The following is a 19,141-nucleotide window of genomic DNA, read 5'->3' as shown; positions in this document are numbered from 1 at the left end:
TTACTTGGCCACAGTTGATTGTTGCAGAAACCCATCCAGTTCACTGACACATTTCAGGGAAGGAAATCTGCTTTCCTTACTCGCCCTCGCCTAATGACTTTCTGAAATGGTCTAGAGAACCAAACAGTTCAAGGACAATTAGGGGATGAGCAACAAATATTGGTCTTGCCAGTGACGCCCAAATCCTGTGTAAGAATTCTTTTTTAAAAGACACTATTGAAGATTGACATCTTTTCACCTGAGCTCATACTTCCTGATGTGGCTCCCTATCATTCTATTTTATAACACTCCTGTGAAGCATTAGGACAGTAGAGTTGCTGCCACAAATGCATGTGGTTGTTGTTGATAGAACTGTCCATTCAGTGTTTGATATGAAGCAAAGAAGTAAATTAAACACTGAGCCAGTTTAAAGTTGACCTAAAAGTTGTCTGTTGGGATGTTCTAAGATCAAAGCATTTTCTTTCCTTTTTTTGAGCAGCCCTGACAGCTCAGTGCTTATTGAAGCATGGTGGATGGGTTACAGGAATTTTGCAGTTGTAAGAGGAATGAACACACTGTATTGAGGAGCATCAGAAGCCTGGGCTGTGTCTGGGGAGGTTTTGTTAGGGGACGGTCCGCTTTCAGTTATCCTATAGTCGCCCTGTTCCACTATATGCTTGTGACTTTGTTAACTGGCTCCCTAACTCACGTACATTTTTGTCTCCTTAGCACATATCAATAAATATCTTTGGGCACAGGTACAGGGGACGATCAGAGGAATCCTTGTGAATTTAATCCCAAAGTCTGGAGGGAGAATACATTCATGTATTGATGAGCCAACTTTCAAAATCCTCTTTGAAACCCACCTTGATAGCTTAGCTCATAATCACCATAAGCAATTTTGCCTCCTGCAGCCTGGTATCCATGTATTTTTCTTTTATATTCATTCATGAGATATGGGATAGGCCAGCATTGATAACCCACCCCTAATTTCACCATCTGCAATGGTGGATTTTGAACCCGTAGCCTCAGAACATGAGTCTGAAGTTCTGAGTTGCTTGTTCAGCGATATTACCATTAGGCCACCACGTCCCATAAATGTACCACATTGCACCTCTTTATAAAGGACCCTGGAAATTTTTTTTTTTCCTGCATCAAGGTGCTGTATGAATGCAAGCAGTTGTTGCTGCACTAGAAGGAACTGATCTCTTCAGCTCACCATCCATGTGATACTAAAAACCAACAATGACTTACGGTTGAAAATGGGCTATAATAATAAATATTAGCCTCTCTCTTCCCTTGCTGAAATGCTGTGTGTTTTCTCTTTGCAGTCTCTCTGCTAGGAAAGAAGAGCGAGAGGAGACAGCAGGAAGACCCACTGAAGAAACGAAGATGGAGACCACTGTGGAGACCATTGAATCTAATGAAGAGAGGTCAGGCGAATGGGTTCAGTTGTTTTTATTTAAAGTGTCTATCCTTTGCCTGAGAGCAATCTTCACAAACTCAACTGAACTGAACAAGCAGTCTTGATTACTGACTGCCCACCAATTCTTAATTGTCCGTTACTTTTCTGTTCTCAATTTAAATTGTGAACAGTGTAGAGAATTGCCTAGAATTTCAAGAGGTCATAGATAGGTTGGTGGTTTGGGCGGACAAGTAGGAAGAGAAATGCAGTGCAGAGAAGTGTGAATTATCTTATTTTTGCAGGAAAACAATGAAAAATAAAAGGTATCTTTAAAACGAGTGCAAGAGCCCAGGGACTTGGGTCCATGTATGCATAAGTCATTAAAGGTTTCAGGACAGGTGGTTAACAAAGCAAATCCCGGGGTTTAATGTAGAGGTATAGAGTATAAGACCAAGGAGGTAATACTGAATTTGTATAAGGCAGTGTTTAGATCTCAGCTGGAATGCTGTGTACGGTCCTACTTGCTGCATTTCTGGGACAATTCTGAAGAATGGTTCCACTGATGAGGAATTTTACTACCATGGAAAGGTTGCAGAATCTGGGACTGTTTTCCTTGGAGATAAGAAAGTTGTGAGGATGCTTGGTGGAGGTGTTCAAAATCATGAGGATTCTTGCCAAGAGAAAGTGGAGAGAAACTGTTCCCACAGATCGATCAAGAATGAGAAGACATAGATTTAAAGTAATTGGCAAAGGAAGCAATGGAGACATGAGGAGAAGTCTTTCCACTCAGCATGTGGTTAAGATCTGGAATGCACCGCTTGAGTGTGTGGTGCAGAGCTATTCAACTGAGGCGTTCACAAGGCAGTCAGAATATTACCCGGGAAAGAAATACAGTGCAGGGTAGTGTGGAGAAGGTGGGTGAATGGCCCGTGATGAATTGTTTATTCAGGGGGTGGTGCAAACATGATTGGCTGAATGGCCTCCTTCTGTACTGCGACAATTTTGTGATTCTGTAATGAGTGACTTGTTTAAATAAAACCCCTTGTTCACAATGTTAGTGAGTCATTGGCCTATTATCTGCACTGATTTTCCTTAATCCAATCCCCGTGCCTCATCAATCTGAATCCTTTGTCTGCCTGAATTATTTCTTCTTTCCCCAGGACTTAAGTGCAATATGTGCTTAAAGTCACCAGGACTGCATGGATGATACTGAGGGAAGTGAGAGTGGAAATTGCAGAGGCAGTTGCTGTAATTTTTTTCATCTTCCTTAGACTCAAGTGCTGTGCTGGAGGATTTGAAGAAAGATGTAAGAATAACAGAACAATCAGTTTAACTTTGGTGGCGGGGAAACAATTATACAGGGGATAATAATGTGATCTGATTAAAATATTCAAAATTAGTGCAGAGTTGTTCGGGACAAAATGTTCCCACTCTGTATCGGAACAAATCTGTGATTCTGTAATTCTATGATGAATACAGTATCATCTTTCTTGTTGAAGAAGCTCCAAACTATTCATTTAGTTCCTCAGCCATGTTCCTTGCCTCCATTCCCTAAATTCCCTATTCTCCTAAATTCCCCTTCTGGTCCCTCATTGGCCCCACTCCTCATTTTACCACCCTTTTACAATTTACGTGCTATGGGAAGACTTCTGTACTCTCTTCTGTGATAGCAGCTAGTCTTTTCTCAATCTCTCACTTTCCTTCTGTTATTTATTCCTTCACTCCCCCTCTGAATTTCACATATTTGATCTGGTTCTCAGTTATATTATCCACCTAACATCATCATAAGCGCACTTTTCTCTTTTTCATCTTCCTTTGTCATAGCAGGAGCTCTGGATTTGTTTGCCCTACCTTTTTCGTAGATGGGGATTTACCCCTTAAAGACAGCCCACTGTTCAGTGACTAGCTTACCCTCCAAGCATTGATTCCAGTTGATCTGGGTCAGATCCATCCCCATTGACATGGATGCACTGACCACAATATCCTTTCACCTGGGTTGTGAAGAATACAGGAATTGCAGACAGCTCTTGAGGGAGCAGCAGGTGTAACAGCATCACAGTGTTAAAAAAAAAATGACAAAAAGTAGATTCATTTCACTCATTAAGCACAGCTGCTTCCAGTTGTTAATGATTTCCTGGTGGTTTGTTTTCTTACATTAGCTTACTGGAACACAGAAAAGAATTCTCAAAGGTTTACAACAGCATTTTAAGAAAGCATTCTCTCTCTCTCTTCTGATTTTCTCTTCCTTTCTCCTGTCTTTCATGTCTCCTCCCCTTTCTCTCTCATTCATTCTCTCATCCATCATTCTGAAACTCATTGCAGCCTCTCTTCCACCTCTCTTTATGCCTTTTTATCTTCTCAGTTTCCCACTTGCTGTTTCCTTTCAATTATTTTCTGTGTCTATCGCCTGTCTCTTCCTCTTGTCCCAGTCCACCTGTTTCTTAACTTTTTCTCTCATCTTTTCACATTCTTTCAACATCAGTACAGGCTCAGTGGTTTAAGCTCTGGCTTCTAAGTCAAATGTTTATGGGTTCAGGCCCCAGAGACTTGATCATATAAAGCAGACTGATATATGAATGCAGTACTGAGAGAGTGCTGCACTGATGGATGGTGCTGACTTTCAGATGAAGCATCAAACAAGGTGCCAATGCTCACTCAGAAAAGTATAAAACCTTGGTCTTCAGAAGGCTACAGATATGTAATAATACCTTTGATTCCATCTTTATAGATGCTGCCAGATTTGCTCAGTATTTCCAGCATTTGCAGTCTTTATTTCAGATTTTCAGATTTAATGGCATTTTGCTTTCGTATCATCATCAAATTATTTGTTATATGTATAAAAACATATGTTCATATGAGTTAGGAGCAGGAGTAGATTGTTCGGCCCCTCAAGCCTGCTCCATCATTCAATAAATTCACGGCTGATCCGACTGTGGCTTCAACTTTACTTTTGTGCTTAACCCTCTATACACTTTGACACCCTTGTTCACTATACTGTATTTACCTCTGCCTTAAAATTCTTCAATGACCCACCTCCACCCTTCTCTGGGAAGGGAGTTCCAAAGAGCCATAGCCTTCTAAGAGTCATAAAGCCTCTGATCTCTTTTTAAGTGGAAGATCCCTGATCTTAAACTACATCCTTTAGTTCTAACTTCTCCCACAATTGGAAAAATCCTTTCAGTATCCACCTTGTTTAGTGCTCTCAGGATCTTATATTTTTAATAAATTCAATAAGTTTCAATATTTTCAAATTATTCTCAATATCTCCACTTACCTTTCTGAACTTCAATAGATACAGACCCTTCTGATGCCCAAATTTTCTTCATAAGATAACCTCCATATCTCAGTTATAAGATGACTGTGCCTTCTTCGAACTGCCTTTAAAACGTTGACATCCTTTTCTAAATAAGGAAATAAGGAAATCTAATAAGGAAACTTATATAAGTTAAAATAAGGAAACCTAAACTGTGCACAGGACTCCAGAGCTGGCCTCATCAATACTCTGTCCATATACAACAAAACGTCCCTACATTCACATTCAATTCCCCTTGTAATAAACACCAACATTCCAATTACTGTCCTAATTTATTGTTGTCCCTGCATCTTATGTTTGATCCATGTTCTACAACAGTCAGATCCTGTTGTACTTCAGAACTCTGCAATCTTTCTCCCTTTAAGTAACATGATGGTTCTCTATTTTTCCTGCCAAATTGTACAAGGTCACATTTTCCATGTTATATTCCACCTGCCAATTTTTCTCCACTGACTTAACCTATTCATATCATTTTGTAGATTCTTTATGTCTTCTTCACAAATCAGTTTTCTACCCACCTTTATGGCATCAGTAAATTTTGCAATCATGCATCCAGCTCCTTCACCCAAGTCATTGTTATAAATTGTGAAAAAGTTGAGTCCCCAGCACTGACCCCTGTGGTTACACCTAGCCAACATGAAAATAGCCCATTTATGAATACTCTCTGCTTTCTGTTAGGTAGCCCTACACCATGTTATTGCTACATCATGAGGTCTTACTTTGTATAGTAACCTTGGATGTGGCATCTTATCAAACGTGTTCCTGAAATCCAGGTACAGCACATCCACGGGTTTCCCTTTATCCATATTGCTTGTTGCTGTCTCAAAAAACACCAATAAATATTCCTTTAACAAGACCTAACTTCTCTAATCAAAATATAACGCAGATGTTATTGACATCAGAAGGTAGGAGTTTAACAGAAAAATAGCTAATGATGTTAAAAAAAATCTACATTGGCAGTTTGCACATCCACCACTTGCAGGTTAAAAATCCTACCACATGATGTAGGAGTAGGGGATGACGAATATATTAAACCCAGAAAAGATATTGACAGCAAATGTGATACATGTAAAAAACATAGGATGACAGCATTAGGACTTTAGCAAATCTCCCGTTATCAAGAGACGTCAACGAAGTTGTAGCAATCAACTTGATTTATGAAATAAGAAAAGAAAACATTTGCACTTTGTTGACACGGCAAATAAATTTAGACTGTCTACAATAAGATGAAGAGAAAGGAACAATAGTGGACAAGCTAATGGAGAAATGGATAGCGACTGGAGGCAGTGGCTAAATTCCTAACTGACAATGAATGGATTTTGCCAATAATGTGTTTAATCATATGTGTGAAAATATGACAATTGTGTCAATGAACATAACAGCACAAAGTCCCTTTAGTAATGGAGTGAAATCACATGGTGATAGTTGAGGTGTTTCATAAATCCATAGTGGACCAAGCAAGTTGTAAATTAAAGTCTGCTGTAGCATGGCTAGTCAATATGAAGAGCTGCCTGCAAACAGTCGAGTGCTATAGTCAGTATTCGTTGGTTTTTGAGAGAAATCCAAGAATTCCTTCAGTAATCAGTGATCATAGAATCATTGAGTCATAGAGTATCTGTTGCGAGGAAAGAGGCTGTTTGGCCCATTGTGTCCATGCTGGTCATCAAACATCCGTCTAATCTAAACAAAACGCTGGAAATCTTAGCGGGGCAGGCAGCAGCTATGGAGGTAGAGCAAGCTAATGTTTTGAGTCTTGATAACTTGTTATCAGAGTTGACGTGAAGTGTGGAGGGACAGCATTTATGCAATGGTGGGAGGGTGGTGTTCTAGGGAATAAAAGGTATTGATAGAGTAGATTAAGTGATCGGGATGTGAGAATGACAGAACATTGGTGTGTCTAAATGCCAAACTGGAAAGAATAGACAGTCCCACTGGAGTGGGGGGAGGGGAGAGAGACCATGGTGACACAGAATATAACAAGTAAAGCTAAAAGAAAGGGGAGGAATGTATTCTCAATCTGAAGGTGTTGAATTCAATATTAAGTCCAGAAGATGTTGTTCCTCCAGTTTGCATTGTGATTTGCTGAAGCACTGCTGCATGCTGAGGACAATGATGTGGGCATGTGAGCAGGATGCTGTGTTAAAATGATTGGCTACGGGAAGGTTGGGGTCATTCTTGGGCACGGACCAGAGGTGTTCTGCAAAGCAGTCACCCAGTCTGCGTTTGGTTTCTCCAGTGTAGAGTAGGCCACATTGGGTGCAGTGAATACAATACACAAGGTTGGAGGAGGTACAAGTCAAATGCTGCTTCACCTGGAAAGACTGTTTAGGCCCTTGGATGGTGAGTAGGGAGGATGTGAAGGTGCAGGTGTTGCACCTTCTGTGGTTACGTGGGAAGGCGCCATGGGAAGGGCAGGTAGTGTTGGTGGTCGAGGAATGGACTAGGGTGTCCTGGAGAGAATGGTTCCTGTGAAATACAGACATGGGTAGTGAGGGAAAGATGTGTATGGTGGTGGTATTCTGCTGGAGTTGTCTGAAATGGTGGAGAATGATCCTTTGAATGTGGATGCTGGTGGGATGAAAAATGCGGAGTGATAGGATAGGGGGCTGGGTCTGGGTGAGGTTTGGAGGGTCAGTATGGACTTAATGGGCCCAATGGCCTCTCTCTGCACTGTAGGAATTCTATGACTTTATCTCATCAGTTGATGACATGGGATTAGTACAATTTGCGACAATAACTGCTTCCATTCATATAGCACCCTTTACATACTAAAACATCCCAAGTTCCTTCACAGAAGTATTAGCAAATTAAGCTTGGCGCTGAGTTAAGTGTAAGAAATGAGTTCTGTGGAGCAGAAGCAGGGTGAAACAATGGGTCTGCCTGGATAGTCCTCTTTGTGGATGCAGCTCGACACTGAGCTACATTAGGAGATACTTAGCACTGATGATCAAAAACCTGATCAAACAGTTAGATTTCAAGGAATGTGTTAAAACTATAGTGAGTGTTTGGGAGGGAATTTCAGAGATTATGGGCCCAAGCAGCTGAAGGCATGGCTGCCAATGATGGAGCAATTGGAATTGAGGGGGCTCCAAAGGCCAGGAGGAGACGAGGCATCTCATTCATAAGGCTGGATGCAAAAGATCAGGAAAAGCATACCCACGAGGGATTTGACAAACAAAATTGTCAGATGTTTGTTGCTGGAACTGTGGCAATTGTAGGGCAGCGAGACCATGGAAGGGAGAGTTTAAAGGGACTTGGGAGTGTTGGAACTCCAGCAGGAGAGCTTTGGATGAGCTGTAAGTTATTGAAGGGCTGAGAAGATGGGAGAGTGGCAAGCAGACAATGCAAATGGTCAAAACAACAAAGGCATGGATGACAGTTTCAGCAGCAAATGAGCTAAGGCAGAGCCAGAGTCTGGTAATCTCAAGGAAGCAGAGTGGATTGTACATGATCTGCAAACTGGGAGACTGTGGGTGGCCTGTCTTCAGTCTGTGTGTTCCACTGCTGGCGCGTTGTTTTTTTTTATAATGCTCGTCAATAGAAAATGGAAGTTATCTGGTAATAGAGGAGCAAAGGTTCTGAGAGGAGTGTTATTAAATGATGGGCAGGCAGGGAATATGTGTTCCCAAATCAATGATGCTGGTACATGGCAGGAAACTGAGCAATGAACTGAAGGACATTGTGCTCTCTTAAATATGTCCTGCTAACAAGCTGAATCAGCTCTGTCATCCACATAGCTGTGCAATGCAGCGGAAATGGTTTTATGAGGACATTTATTAGTTTTGGCAAAGTGAAGTTCTTCCAGCTGTTTTTACTTTCCAGGCTACAGGAGTTTCACATTTTTATAAATCCCCCCATCAATATATTTTGTCTTCCTCAACTGCAGTTATTTATTTCTATTAACATCCGTCACTCTCAGCATTCCTCTGCTTACTGCTGCCTACTATTAACCCTGAAGAGTACTGGGAATGAACTCTGCTAAAGGATGACAGAATTTGTATATCTATGGTGCATTTTTCTGTGTCCTGATGTACTAAGGGGCTTCACCAAGAATGTACTTTTTTTGAATTTAGTCACTGTTGTAGTGAAGGAGACATGACAACCAATTTGCTCACAGCAAACTCTCACAAACAATAATGAAATAATGACCAGATAATCTGTTTAGAGTAATATTGGTAAATATTTATGTAGGACATGGAGAAGAACTCTAGCGTCTCCTTATGACTCAAACCGTCCAGTTCCAGTAACATCTTTGAAAATCTTTTCTGCGCCCTCTCCAATTTAAAGATATCCTTCCTATAGCAGGGCAACCAGAGCTGTACATAGTACTCCAAAAGTGGCCTCACCAGTGGTCCTGTACAATCACAGCATGGTGCCCCAACTCCTATACTCAACGGTCTGAGCAATGAAGGCAAGTGTGACAAATGCTTAAGGCATTATATGAAGAAAGATTGTATAAGGGTTTTTGTGATAATCTTTGTTCAGAGTTCCCTAATAATATTCTATAAAGACACAGTGGCAATATTGTTAGAAGGGAAACAAAAGGAATTTCACTTTTATTCAGCCTGATCACAACCATTGGAAATGTCCCAGTGTGTTTCATGTTGACATGTAGTCACTATTGCTAGGCAGCTAAACATGACAACCATTTTGGTACATTGTTTGATTCTACAAGTTGCTCAGTTACATAAATATACTCAGTTAAGCTCATCACTGGGCGATAAGGAATGAAGGCTAAGATACTAGGATAATTTTCTGCTCGTGGTGTAGAGAAATCTTTAACATATATCACAGCAAGCAAAGAGGGTTTGATTTAACATCTCTTCTGAAAGACAGAACTCCTCACAATCCAGAAAGCACAAAGTGCCAGACTGAATTGTTAGCCTAGGTTCTTTACTTTGGCATCTTGACTGAAATGCATTTAGAACAGCACTTTCCTCTCACTGGTGGTAGTGAGAGAGGTGGTGAGAAGGGGAAATAATTGGCCAAGTTGGCCCTACAGCAATATTCTCCCACTTCTGATCAGTTAAGTACTGAATGAGAATATCCATTTTTTTTTGTTGAATTATTATTAAACCTATTTTTCCAATCAACCTGTCTCACACAGATTGCACACCTCTGGAGCAGGTGGGACTTGAACCTGGGTCTTTTGGTTTAAGGTTAGGGACACTACCACTGCATCACAAGAAAGCCCCTGAGAATGTCCATTCTTGAATCCTCAGCAATTAACTTTCTTTCATAGAATCCCTACAGTGTGGAAAAAGGCCCTTTGGCCCAACAAATCCACACTGACCCTCACAGCATCCCACCCAGACCCATCCCCCTATAACCCACCTAATCCACTCATCCCTGAACACTACGGGCAATTTAGCATGGCCAATCCACCTAGTCTGCACATCTTTGGACTGTCGGAGGAAACTGGAGAACCTGCAGGAAACCCATGCAGACACAGGGAGAACGTGCAAACTCCACACAGACAGTCGCCCGAGGGTAGAATCGAACCCAGGACCCTGGTGCTGTGAGGCAGTAGGGAGTCCAAAACTAGAGAATGTTGGTTTAAGGTGAGAGGGGAAAGATTCAAAAGGCACCTAAGGGACAACTTTCTCAAGCAGAGGGTGGTGCATGCGTGGAATGAGCCGCCAGAGGAAGTGGAGGAGGCTGGCACAACCACAACATTCAAAAGGCATCTGGACGGGCACATGAATAGGAAGCGTCCAGAGGGACATGGGCCAAATTAAGGCCTTTAAGTGGTCAGTTAATGGCTGTTATGCCCTCCATTTGCCCAAATCTGTGAACAATTGAGGGACAAATGGTCTCTGAAAGCCAAATTCCTTGGCCTTGCTTCTCACCCCACCCTTATAATTGCCCCTGTCCTCTCCTCACATAGTCCCACCCCATGAGAGGCAGAAGAATCTGACTTACTTTCTTGCCGTCAGATGCTCTGAGACTAGACTTCAATTTATGCTCTTTGAGAACCAAGTGCAGTCAGCCTCTCATTGGCCAGCAGCTTCTGATGTTGCAAGATTCCACAGTCGAAGCCTTCAATAGGCCAAGAAGCTCAAAGGTCAGCACTTAACAAGTTATAAATCGATATTGAACCGGTGATCTTTCTTAATGGTGGGGCCAGTGAGTCGGCCACCAATGGACTTGCCTCCATCCACAACTGGACTGCAAATCAGAAAGTTACAGTCTTAGAATCTAAAAGGGGGAAATCTTCACAAGACATTTACTAGCTATGATGGTGTAGTGGTTCTGTTTTTGGGATTTTGTTTCCTTTCATGGGATGTGAGCACACTGCTGAGGCTAACATTTGACACCTGTCACCTTGGAGTCGAGTGACTTGCGCAACCATTTCAGGTTAAAATCAACCACATTGCTGTGGGTTAAGAATCACATGTAGACCATGTTAGGTAAGGCAGATTGGGGAAGCAATGGCCTAGTGCTGTTCTCACTGGACTCTTAATCTAGAGACCCAGGTAATGTTCTGGGGACCTGGGTTTGAATCATGTCACGGCAGACAGTGGAATTTGAATTCAATAAATCTCTGGAATTAAAGAGTGTAATGGTGACCATGAGTCCATTGTCGATTGTTTGGAAAAAGCCATCTGGTTCACTAATACCCTTTAGGGAAAGAAACTGCCATCCTTACCTGGTCTGGCCTACATGTGACTCCAGACCCACAACAATGTAGTTGGCTATTAACTGCCCTCTGGGCAATAAGGGATGGAAATAAATGTTGGCCCAGCCAGCGATGCTTTCATCCTGTGAACGAATAATAAAAAAAAAGATTTCCTTCCCTAAAGGACATTTGTGAACCAGATGGGGTTTTTAATGACAATTTTATAGAACACAGAACATAGAACATTACAGCGCAGTACAGGGCCTTCGGCCCTCGATGTTGCGCCGACCTGTGAAACCAATCTGAAGCCCATCTAACCTAAACTATTCCATTATCATCCATATGTTTATCCAATGACCATTTAAATGCCCTTAAAGTTGGCGAATCTACTACTGTTGCAGGCAGGGCATTCCACGCCCTTACTACTCTCTGAGTAAAGAACCTACCTCTGACATCTGTCCTATATCTATCACCCCTCAATTTAAAGCTATGTCCCCTCGTGCTAGCCAGCACCATCCGAGGAAAAAGGCTCCCACTGTCCAACCTATCTAATCCTCTGATCATCTTGTATGTCTCTATCAAGTCACCTCTTAACCTTCTTCTCTCTAACGAAAACAGCCTCAAGTCCCTCAGCCTTTCCTCATAAGACCTTCCCTCCATACCAGGCAACATCCTGGTAAATCTCCTCTGCACCCTTTCCAATGCTTCCACATCCTTCCTATAATGTGGTGACCAGAACTGTACGCAATACTCCAAGTGCGGCCACACCAGAGTTTTGTACACCTGCAACATGACCTCATGGCTCCGAAACTCAATCCCTCTACCAATAAAACCTAGCATACCGTATGCCTTCTTAACAATGCTATCAACCTGGGTGGCAACTTTCAGTGATCTATGCACATGGACACCGAGATCTCTCTGCTCATCCACACTACCAAGAATCTTATCATTAGCCCAGTACTCTGTATTCCTGTTACTCCTTCCAAAGTGAATCACCTCACACTTTTCCGCATTAAACTCCATTTGCCACCTCTCAGCCCAGCTCTGCAGCTTATCTATGTCCCTCTGTAACCTGCAACATCCTTCCGCACTATCCACAACTCCATCGACTTTGGTGTCATCCGCAAATTTACTAACCCATCCTTCTACGCCCTCATCCAGGTCATTTATAAAAATGACAAACAGCAGTGGCCCCAAAACAGATCCTTGAGGTACACCACTAGTAACTGAACAAGATGATCAGAGGATTAGATAGGGTGGACAGTGGGAGCCTTTTTCCTCGGATGGTGATGGCTAGCACGAGGGGACATAGCTTTAAATTGAGGGGTGATAGATATAGGACAGATGTCGGAGGTAGGTTCTTTACTCAGAGAGTAGTAAGGGCGTGGAATGCCCTGCCTGCAAAAATAGTAGACTCGCCAACTTTAAGTGCATTTAAATGGTCATTGGATAAACATATGGATGATAATGGAATAGTTTAGGTTAGATGGGCTTCAGATTGGTTTCACAGGTCGGCGCAACATCAAGGGCCGAAGGCCCTGTACTGCGCTGTAATGTTCTATGTTCTATGTTCTATGTTCTATGAACTCCAGGATGAACATTTCCCATCAACCACCACCCTCTGTCTTCTTACAGCTAGCCAATTTCTGGCCACCAGAACAGAGAGTAGCTTTCCATTCCAGACTTTATTAGCTGAATTTAAATTCCACTAGCTGCTGTGGTTCAACCCCTGCCCCAGGTTTCTATCCCGACCCTCTGGATTACTGGTCCAGTGACATTACCACTACCCCAGCATCTCTTCCTAAATATCCCAGAATTGAGGGATCTGGGAAAATAGATGCTCAATTCTTTGAAAGTGACAGGACAAGTTGAGAAGACTGTTAAGCACCATTTTGAATTGTTTTATTCACTGATGGAATGTGGGCACTGCTTGTTGGGCCAGCATTTATTACCCCTTCCCTAGGTGCCCTTGAGAAGCTGTAGTCCATTTAGAGTAGGTAGACCCACAATATGTCAGCGAAAGAGTTCAGGATTTTTTCCAAGCAACACTGAAGGAACAGAGATATATTTCAAGGTGTGGAATGCTGATCCTTGTTTTTTTTAAAAGAGGATCAGAGAACAACAGCAAGGAGATTGTGTCAAACCTTTATAAAATATTAGTGGAGCCTCAGGTGAAGTTTTGCGTCCAGTTCTGAATGCCACATTTGAGGAAGGATGTCAGTCATTGAAAAAGGTGCAGGAGGAGGTTTACTGGAGTGGTGTCGGGGTGAGAGGCCTCACTGATGCAGACGTACAGGAGATTTGATTGTTCTCTTTGGAGCTGAGAAAGTTGATGGAAATGTTTAATATCGTTAAGGATTTTGATAGAGTAAATAAGAAACTATTTCCAGGAGAAGTGTCGGTAACCGGAGGGAAACTGAATGAAGGCAATTGGCAAGAGATTGGGAGATGATATGATGTATTTATTTATACTGCAAGTTGTTATGATCTATAACATGCTGCCCAAGAGGATAGTGGAAGCAGATTCAGTGGGAACTTTCACAAGAGGTTTTTATACATTCATGTAGGGGAAATACGTGTATGACAGTGAGGAGAGAGCACGGGAATGGGACCAATTAGATAGAACATAGGATATAAAACAGTACAGCACAGTAACAGGCCCTTCAGCGCACCATGCACCGGCCATGATGCCTCTCTATACTGATCCCATCTGCCTTCACGTGACCTGTATCACTTTATTCCCTGCCTGTTCATGTGTCTTTTTAGTGAAGGTCATTTAGCAAAGAACTGGAAGAGGCATGAAGATCCAAACATGAGTTCAAATTCTGCCATGGCAGTTTGATAATTTTAAGATAAAAGCTGATGTCAGTACTCATCATTGTCATAAAATTGTGCAATTATTAGTAGTCAAATTGGTTCACAATCTCCTTTTCAGGGAAAGGAACCTGCTGTACCTCTCTGGCAATCATTAGGCGGTCTTCCAGTTCTAGGTCTCTTTCCTGTGGTTTGATGTCCAAACTAAATTCCAGATGAGGTCAGAGACCTGAGCCTGTTTACTTGAGAAGGGTGAATGTTGTTTTTTGCTTAATTCTCTGGTCTTCTACTTCACAATTATTTTCCTGTCATTATGAACTGAAGTATTGTCCTATTCCATGAACTTTAACAAGGAGTCACCCTGTTCAAAACCTTGCAAAAGTCTTGTGAAATTTAACTTCATCTGATATCCATAAAAACTCCTTTAACACTGCATAGGAGCTCAATTCCATGAGTTAAGTCTGATGTCTCACAGATTTACAAACCTTTGTTAATCCTCTCTAATCAGCCGATTCTATTCCGAGTCTTCACTTTGGTTCTGATAATAGAATCTGGAAATATTTCCCAATAGTGAGGTTAAACTAAATCAGAAATTGCTGATGAAACTCAGCAGGTCTGGCAGCATGTGTGGGAAGACAGCAGAGTTAACATTTCGAGTCTGGTGACCATGAGTCGACAGACTTGAAACGTTAACTCTTTTCTCTTCCCACAGACGTTTGCAGACCGGCTGCGTTTCTCCAACAATTTTTATTTTTGCTTCAGATTTCCAGCATCCCATTTTTTTGTTTTATTTTGGTAATGTTAAATATATCACCTATAATTAATTTGTCTCTTGATCTTTCTTTCCTTGAATATACATACTTTGTAAACCTTGGGTACTAGTCCTTAATTCTAAGCTATGGAAGATTATAATGTACCTCCAAATTCCCTTCCTCACTTGCCTGGAACTGGGAATTTGTTTGGCTGAAACTCCATTCCTTTATTATGATTGAAGCGTTCAGCGATGATCATGAAATGGTGAAGCAGGCTCAATGGGCTGAATGGCCTGCTTCCATTCCTGTGTTCCTATACTTATTTTTCTTGGGATTGGGCATCGCAGGTGAAGTCAGCATTTTTTGCCCTTCTTTTGGGAATGACGGCACTATCACGTTATTGGATAGCTCACAAATGATTATGTGTTTATTGGTTTTGAGAGCTGCTTGCCCTGTTATAAAGCAGTTGGGAACTGGGTGCAAATGTTTGTTTTGTGACCATCTGCGCAGTGGCCAGCTGGAAGAATCAATGAAGGGGCTGTTACCCCTCACTCGAGAACTTTCGGCCTAGGCTTTGCTCTTCATACACCATTCCCCTCACCTCAGCCCCCAAACCTCACAATCCCATCCTATCCCAAAACCCTATTGCCCCAACCTTGGAATGTACTGGAGCATTTAGATTTGCAATCACCATTCTGCACCACCTGCCTCTGCCCCCACCCCACCCCCACCTCGGAACATGCTTCTCCTACACAGTTCTGGATTCACACCCTTTCATGGATGGGAGGAGTGGGCTGTGGCCACTTGCACTGTCATTCCCCCTGTGGCATTGATTACTTTTATTTTACCTACTGAGGCAGAAAATTTTGAGTTGGGGAGATACATTTAAATGGGAAAGCCTCCTTCAATTTAATTACTTTCACTTTAAGTAGTGGCTTCCAGGAAAGAAAAATACAGAAACATAAAAATAGGAGCAGGAGTAGGCCATTCAGCCCTTCAGGTTTGCTCACCATTCAACACAATCATGGCCGATCATCCAAGTCAGTCCCTTGTTGCCGTTTTCTTCCATACCCCTCGATCTCTTTGGCCCTAAGAACTATATCTGTCTCCTACTACCGAGAATGGGACATTCTTGTATCTTAAATCGGTGTTCTCAGCTTACTGACCTTCCTGCCAATGAAAGGTTTCTCCTCTTTGCTGTAACAAAATCCTTCCTCATTTGGAATATCCTGATCAAATTCCCACCTACCCTGACTACAACAACTTTAGATCATAATGTCTGTCTTTGTCCTATACTACATTTCACTTTATTTTCTTTATCATTTTCTTGTCTTATTTATTCTTTTTCTGGATTGCTGTTGTGCCGTTCCTTCTCACCATGTTGCAGTCAGAAGGTCACTAAGTAGCCATTTACTCATCATTTGGGTCCAGTGTTTTCTCTGCACCCATTATCATTCTCTTTGGCTCCTGTTTAATCTCTCCTGGCTAGTTTGCTTCACGCTCTGATGAGAAACCTTCAGGCTGAAACGCTAAGCCTGCTTCTCCATCCACACTTGGTACCAGACCTTTTATTTTGTTCTTGTTCGTTAATGGGATTGGGGTGTTGCTGACTAAATTAGCATTTATTTCCCATCCTGTTGCTTTGGAAAAAGTGGTGTTGAGCTGCTTTCTTGAATCGCTGCTGTTCATTGGTGTAAATACAGCCACAGTGCTGTTAGGAAGGAAAATCCAAGAATTTGACCCAGTCACAGTGAAGGAATGAAAATGTAGTTCTAAGTCAGGATGCTGTGTGGCTTGCAGAGGAAGTTGGAGGCGCCAATGCTCCCATATAGGTGTGCCGTTGTAGCTGTAGGTGGTAGAGGTCATGAATTTTGAAGGTACTATCAGTTGAAACTTGGTAAGTTACTGCAGAGCATCTTGTAGATGGTACACATATCTGCCACTGTATATCTGTGGTGAAGATGATGTGAATGTTAAAGAATGTGGGAAAGGTACCAATCAAGCCAGCTGCTTTGTCCCGAATGGTGTCAAACATTTGCAAATGGGGAGTATTTCTTCAAACTCCTGACTTGTGCCCTGTAGATAATGGATAGGTTTTGGGGAGTCAGGAGGTGAGTAATTCTCTGCAGTATTCCTAGCCTCAGACCTTGGTTTGTAGCCACAATATTTACATCTTTTTCTTTACTCATGGGACATTGGGGGTGTTCGGTAGGGTGGGCAATGGCCTGACCAGCATTTATTGCCGATTCCCAGTTGCCCTTGAGAAGCTGGTGGTGACCTGCTTTCTTGAACCACTGCAGTCCATGAGCTGTAGGTTGACCCACAATGCCTTTCAGAAGGCAATTCCCGGATTTTGATCCAGTGACAATGAAAGAACGGCAATCTATTTCCAAGTTAGGATGGTGAGTGACTTGGAGGGGAACTTGCAGGAGGTGGTGTTCCCATGTATCTGCTGCCCTTGTCCTTCTAGATGGAAGTGGTCCTGGGTTTGGAAGGTGCTGTCTGAGGATCTTTGGTGAATTTCTGCAGTGCATCTTGTAGATAGTACACACTGCTGCTACTGAGCGTCGGTGGTAGAGGAAGTGAATGCTTGTGGATGTGGTGCCAATCAAATGGGCTGTTTTATTCTGGATGGTTTCAAGCTTCTTGAGTGTTGTTGGAGCTGCACCCATCCAGGCAAGTGGGGACTATTCCATCACACTCCTTATTTGTGCTTTATAGATGGTTAGACCCACATCCCATGAACATCTAAAAAAAGTGACTGACCCCCCATTCTAGAATCCCTACAGTGTGGAAGCAGGCCATTTGATCCATCGAGTCCACACTGCCCCTCTGAACAGCATCCCACCCAGACCTAACCCCACACTTTCATTGGTAAATCCACCCAGCCTGGACACTATGGGCAATTTAGCATGGCCAACCCACCTAATCTGCACATCTTTGGACAGTGGGAGGAAAGCAGGGCAAACACACACAGACACAGGGAGAATGGGCAAACTCCACACAGATCGTCGCCTGAGGCTGGAATCAAACCTAGTTCCCTGGCCCCGTGAGGCAGCAGTGCTAACCACTGAGCCACCGTGCTGCCCTTGCACCTTTATACCCTTGTAGCGAATCTTCTCTGCATTCTTTCCAAAACCCTCGTCATTTTAAAACTGTGGGACCAAAATTCTTGTTTAAAGTGCCACCTAGTGTCAAACAGATTTTCTGTACCTGGTTTCTGAGATCAGGTTAAAGCTTGTTGGAAAAATGATCAGGTCGGTTGGAAGCTCAACTGTAAATTCCCTCCCCTCACTACCTTTTTACAATGGAAGAGTTGGCCCTGAAATTTGAATGGGTAATTCTTGAGCCTGACAAACAAAATCACGAGAACTACTTAGCAATCCAAGCGTTGGTAATGAGCACGATACTTAGACGGAGAAACCTACGAAAGTTTACTTGCAATTCACCGCCTCTTGCTGTGTCGCCCCATCTGTAATTCACTGATGGCTGCGTGTCTTATACTCTGAATAAATAATTGTGAGAGCCTGTTGTGGCTCAGTTGGCAGTGCACTCACCTCCAAGTCATGACATTCTGGTTTCGGTGTGACTCCAGCAATTCAACATCAAAACCAAGGCTGGTACCTCTGCGTTGTACTTGGGGAGAATTGTACAATTACGAGTGCTCTTAAATTTTGAATGGCACCTTACCCGAGACTGCGTCTACCTGCTTAGGTGGTTGTAAACGGTACTGTGGCAAAATTTCAAACCAAGCACAGTGGTGTTATCCCTGGTGTCCTGGGCCAATATTTCTCCCTGAATCAACATTGCAAAAACAGATTATATCGGGTCATATCACTTTGATGTTTGTGGGAATTTACTGAGCATAAATCAGATCCTAGAATTCCTGCTTTACAACAATTCAAAAAATATTTCTTTGGCTGTAAAGTGATTTGATAAGTCCAGTGGTCATGAAGAATGTTATTTCAATGCAAATCTCTTTTGTTAAAGGGAACACGTTTTCAAAGGAGCAGTTGGCGAATTTGCCACAAGGATTTTGCAGTGTATGGGGAGCCTCAGAATGTGTTGCCAAACATGTTTTGTTTTGAATGATGCAGCTGTCTACTTAAAAAATATATACCAGAAGTGGCTATTGTGTCAAACTACACAGGATCCCCCTCAGATCTAGCGTTGCTGGCAGCATTTAAAGTTTCAGCACTAAGTGCAAATGTAATATAGCAGGGAAAATTGTAGATCCCAACAAGTGAGGTATAGTCATT

General features: G+C 42.4%; 1 protein-coding gene across 1 annotated transcript in view; it reads left to right on the top strand.

Annotated features, from left to right (window-relative positions):
- The window catches only part of LOC109917925 (regulator of G protein signaling 17), an 88,397-nt gene that overhangs the window by 54,010 nt on the left and 15,246 nt on the right, over positions 1 to 19,141 (top strand). The window contains exon 3 of the mRNA XM_020517818.2: positions 1,311 to 1,412. Within this exon, the coding sequence (XP_020373407.2) occupies positions 1,311 to 1,412 (102 nt within the window). The remainder of the gene's footprint in view (positions 1 to 1,310; positions 1,413 to 19,141) is intronic.

The sequence above is a fragment of the Rhincodon typus genome, chromosome 9, assembly GCF_021869965.1.
Source record: "Rhincodon typus isolate 14 chromosome 9, sRhiTyp1.1, whole genome shotgun sequence".
In the NCBI taxonomy this organism is placed as follows: Eukaryota; Metazoa; Chordata; class Chondrichthyes; order Orectolobiformes; family Rhincodontidae; genus Rhincodon; species Rhincodon typus.
The sequence above is the reverse complement of the archived record's forward strand: the minus strand, read 5'-3'. Positions and strand labels throughout refer to the sequence as shown.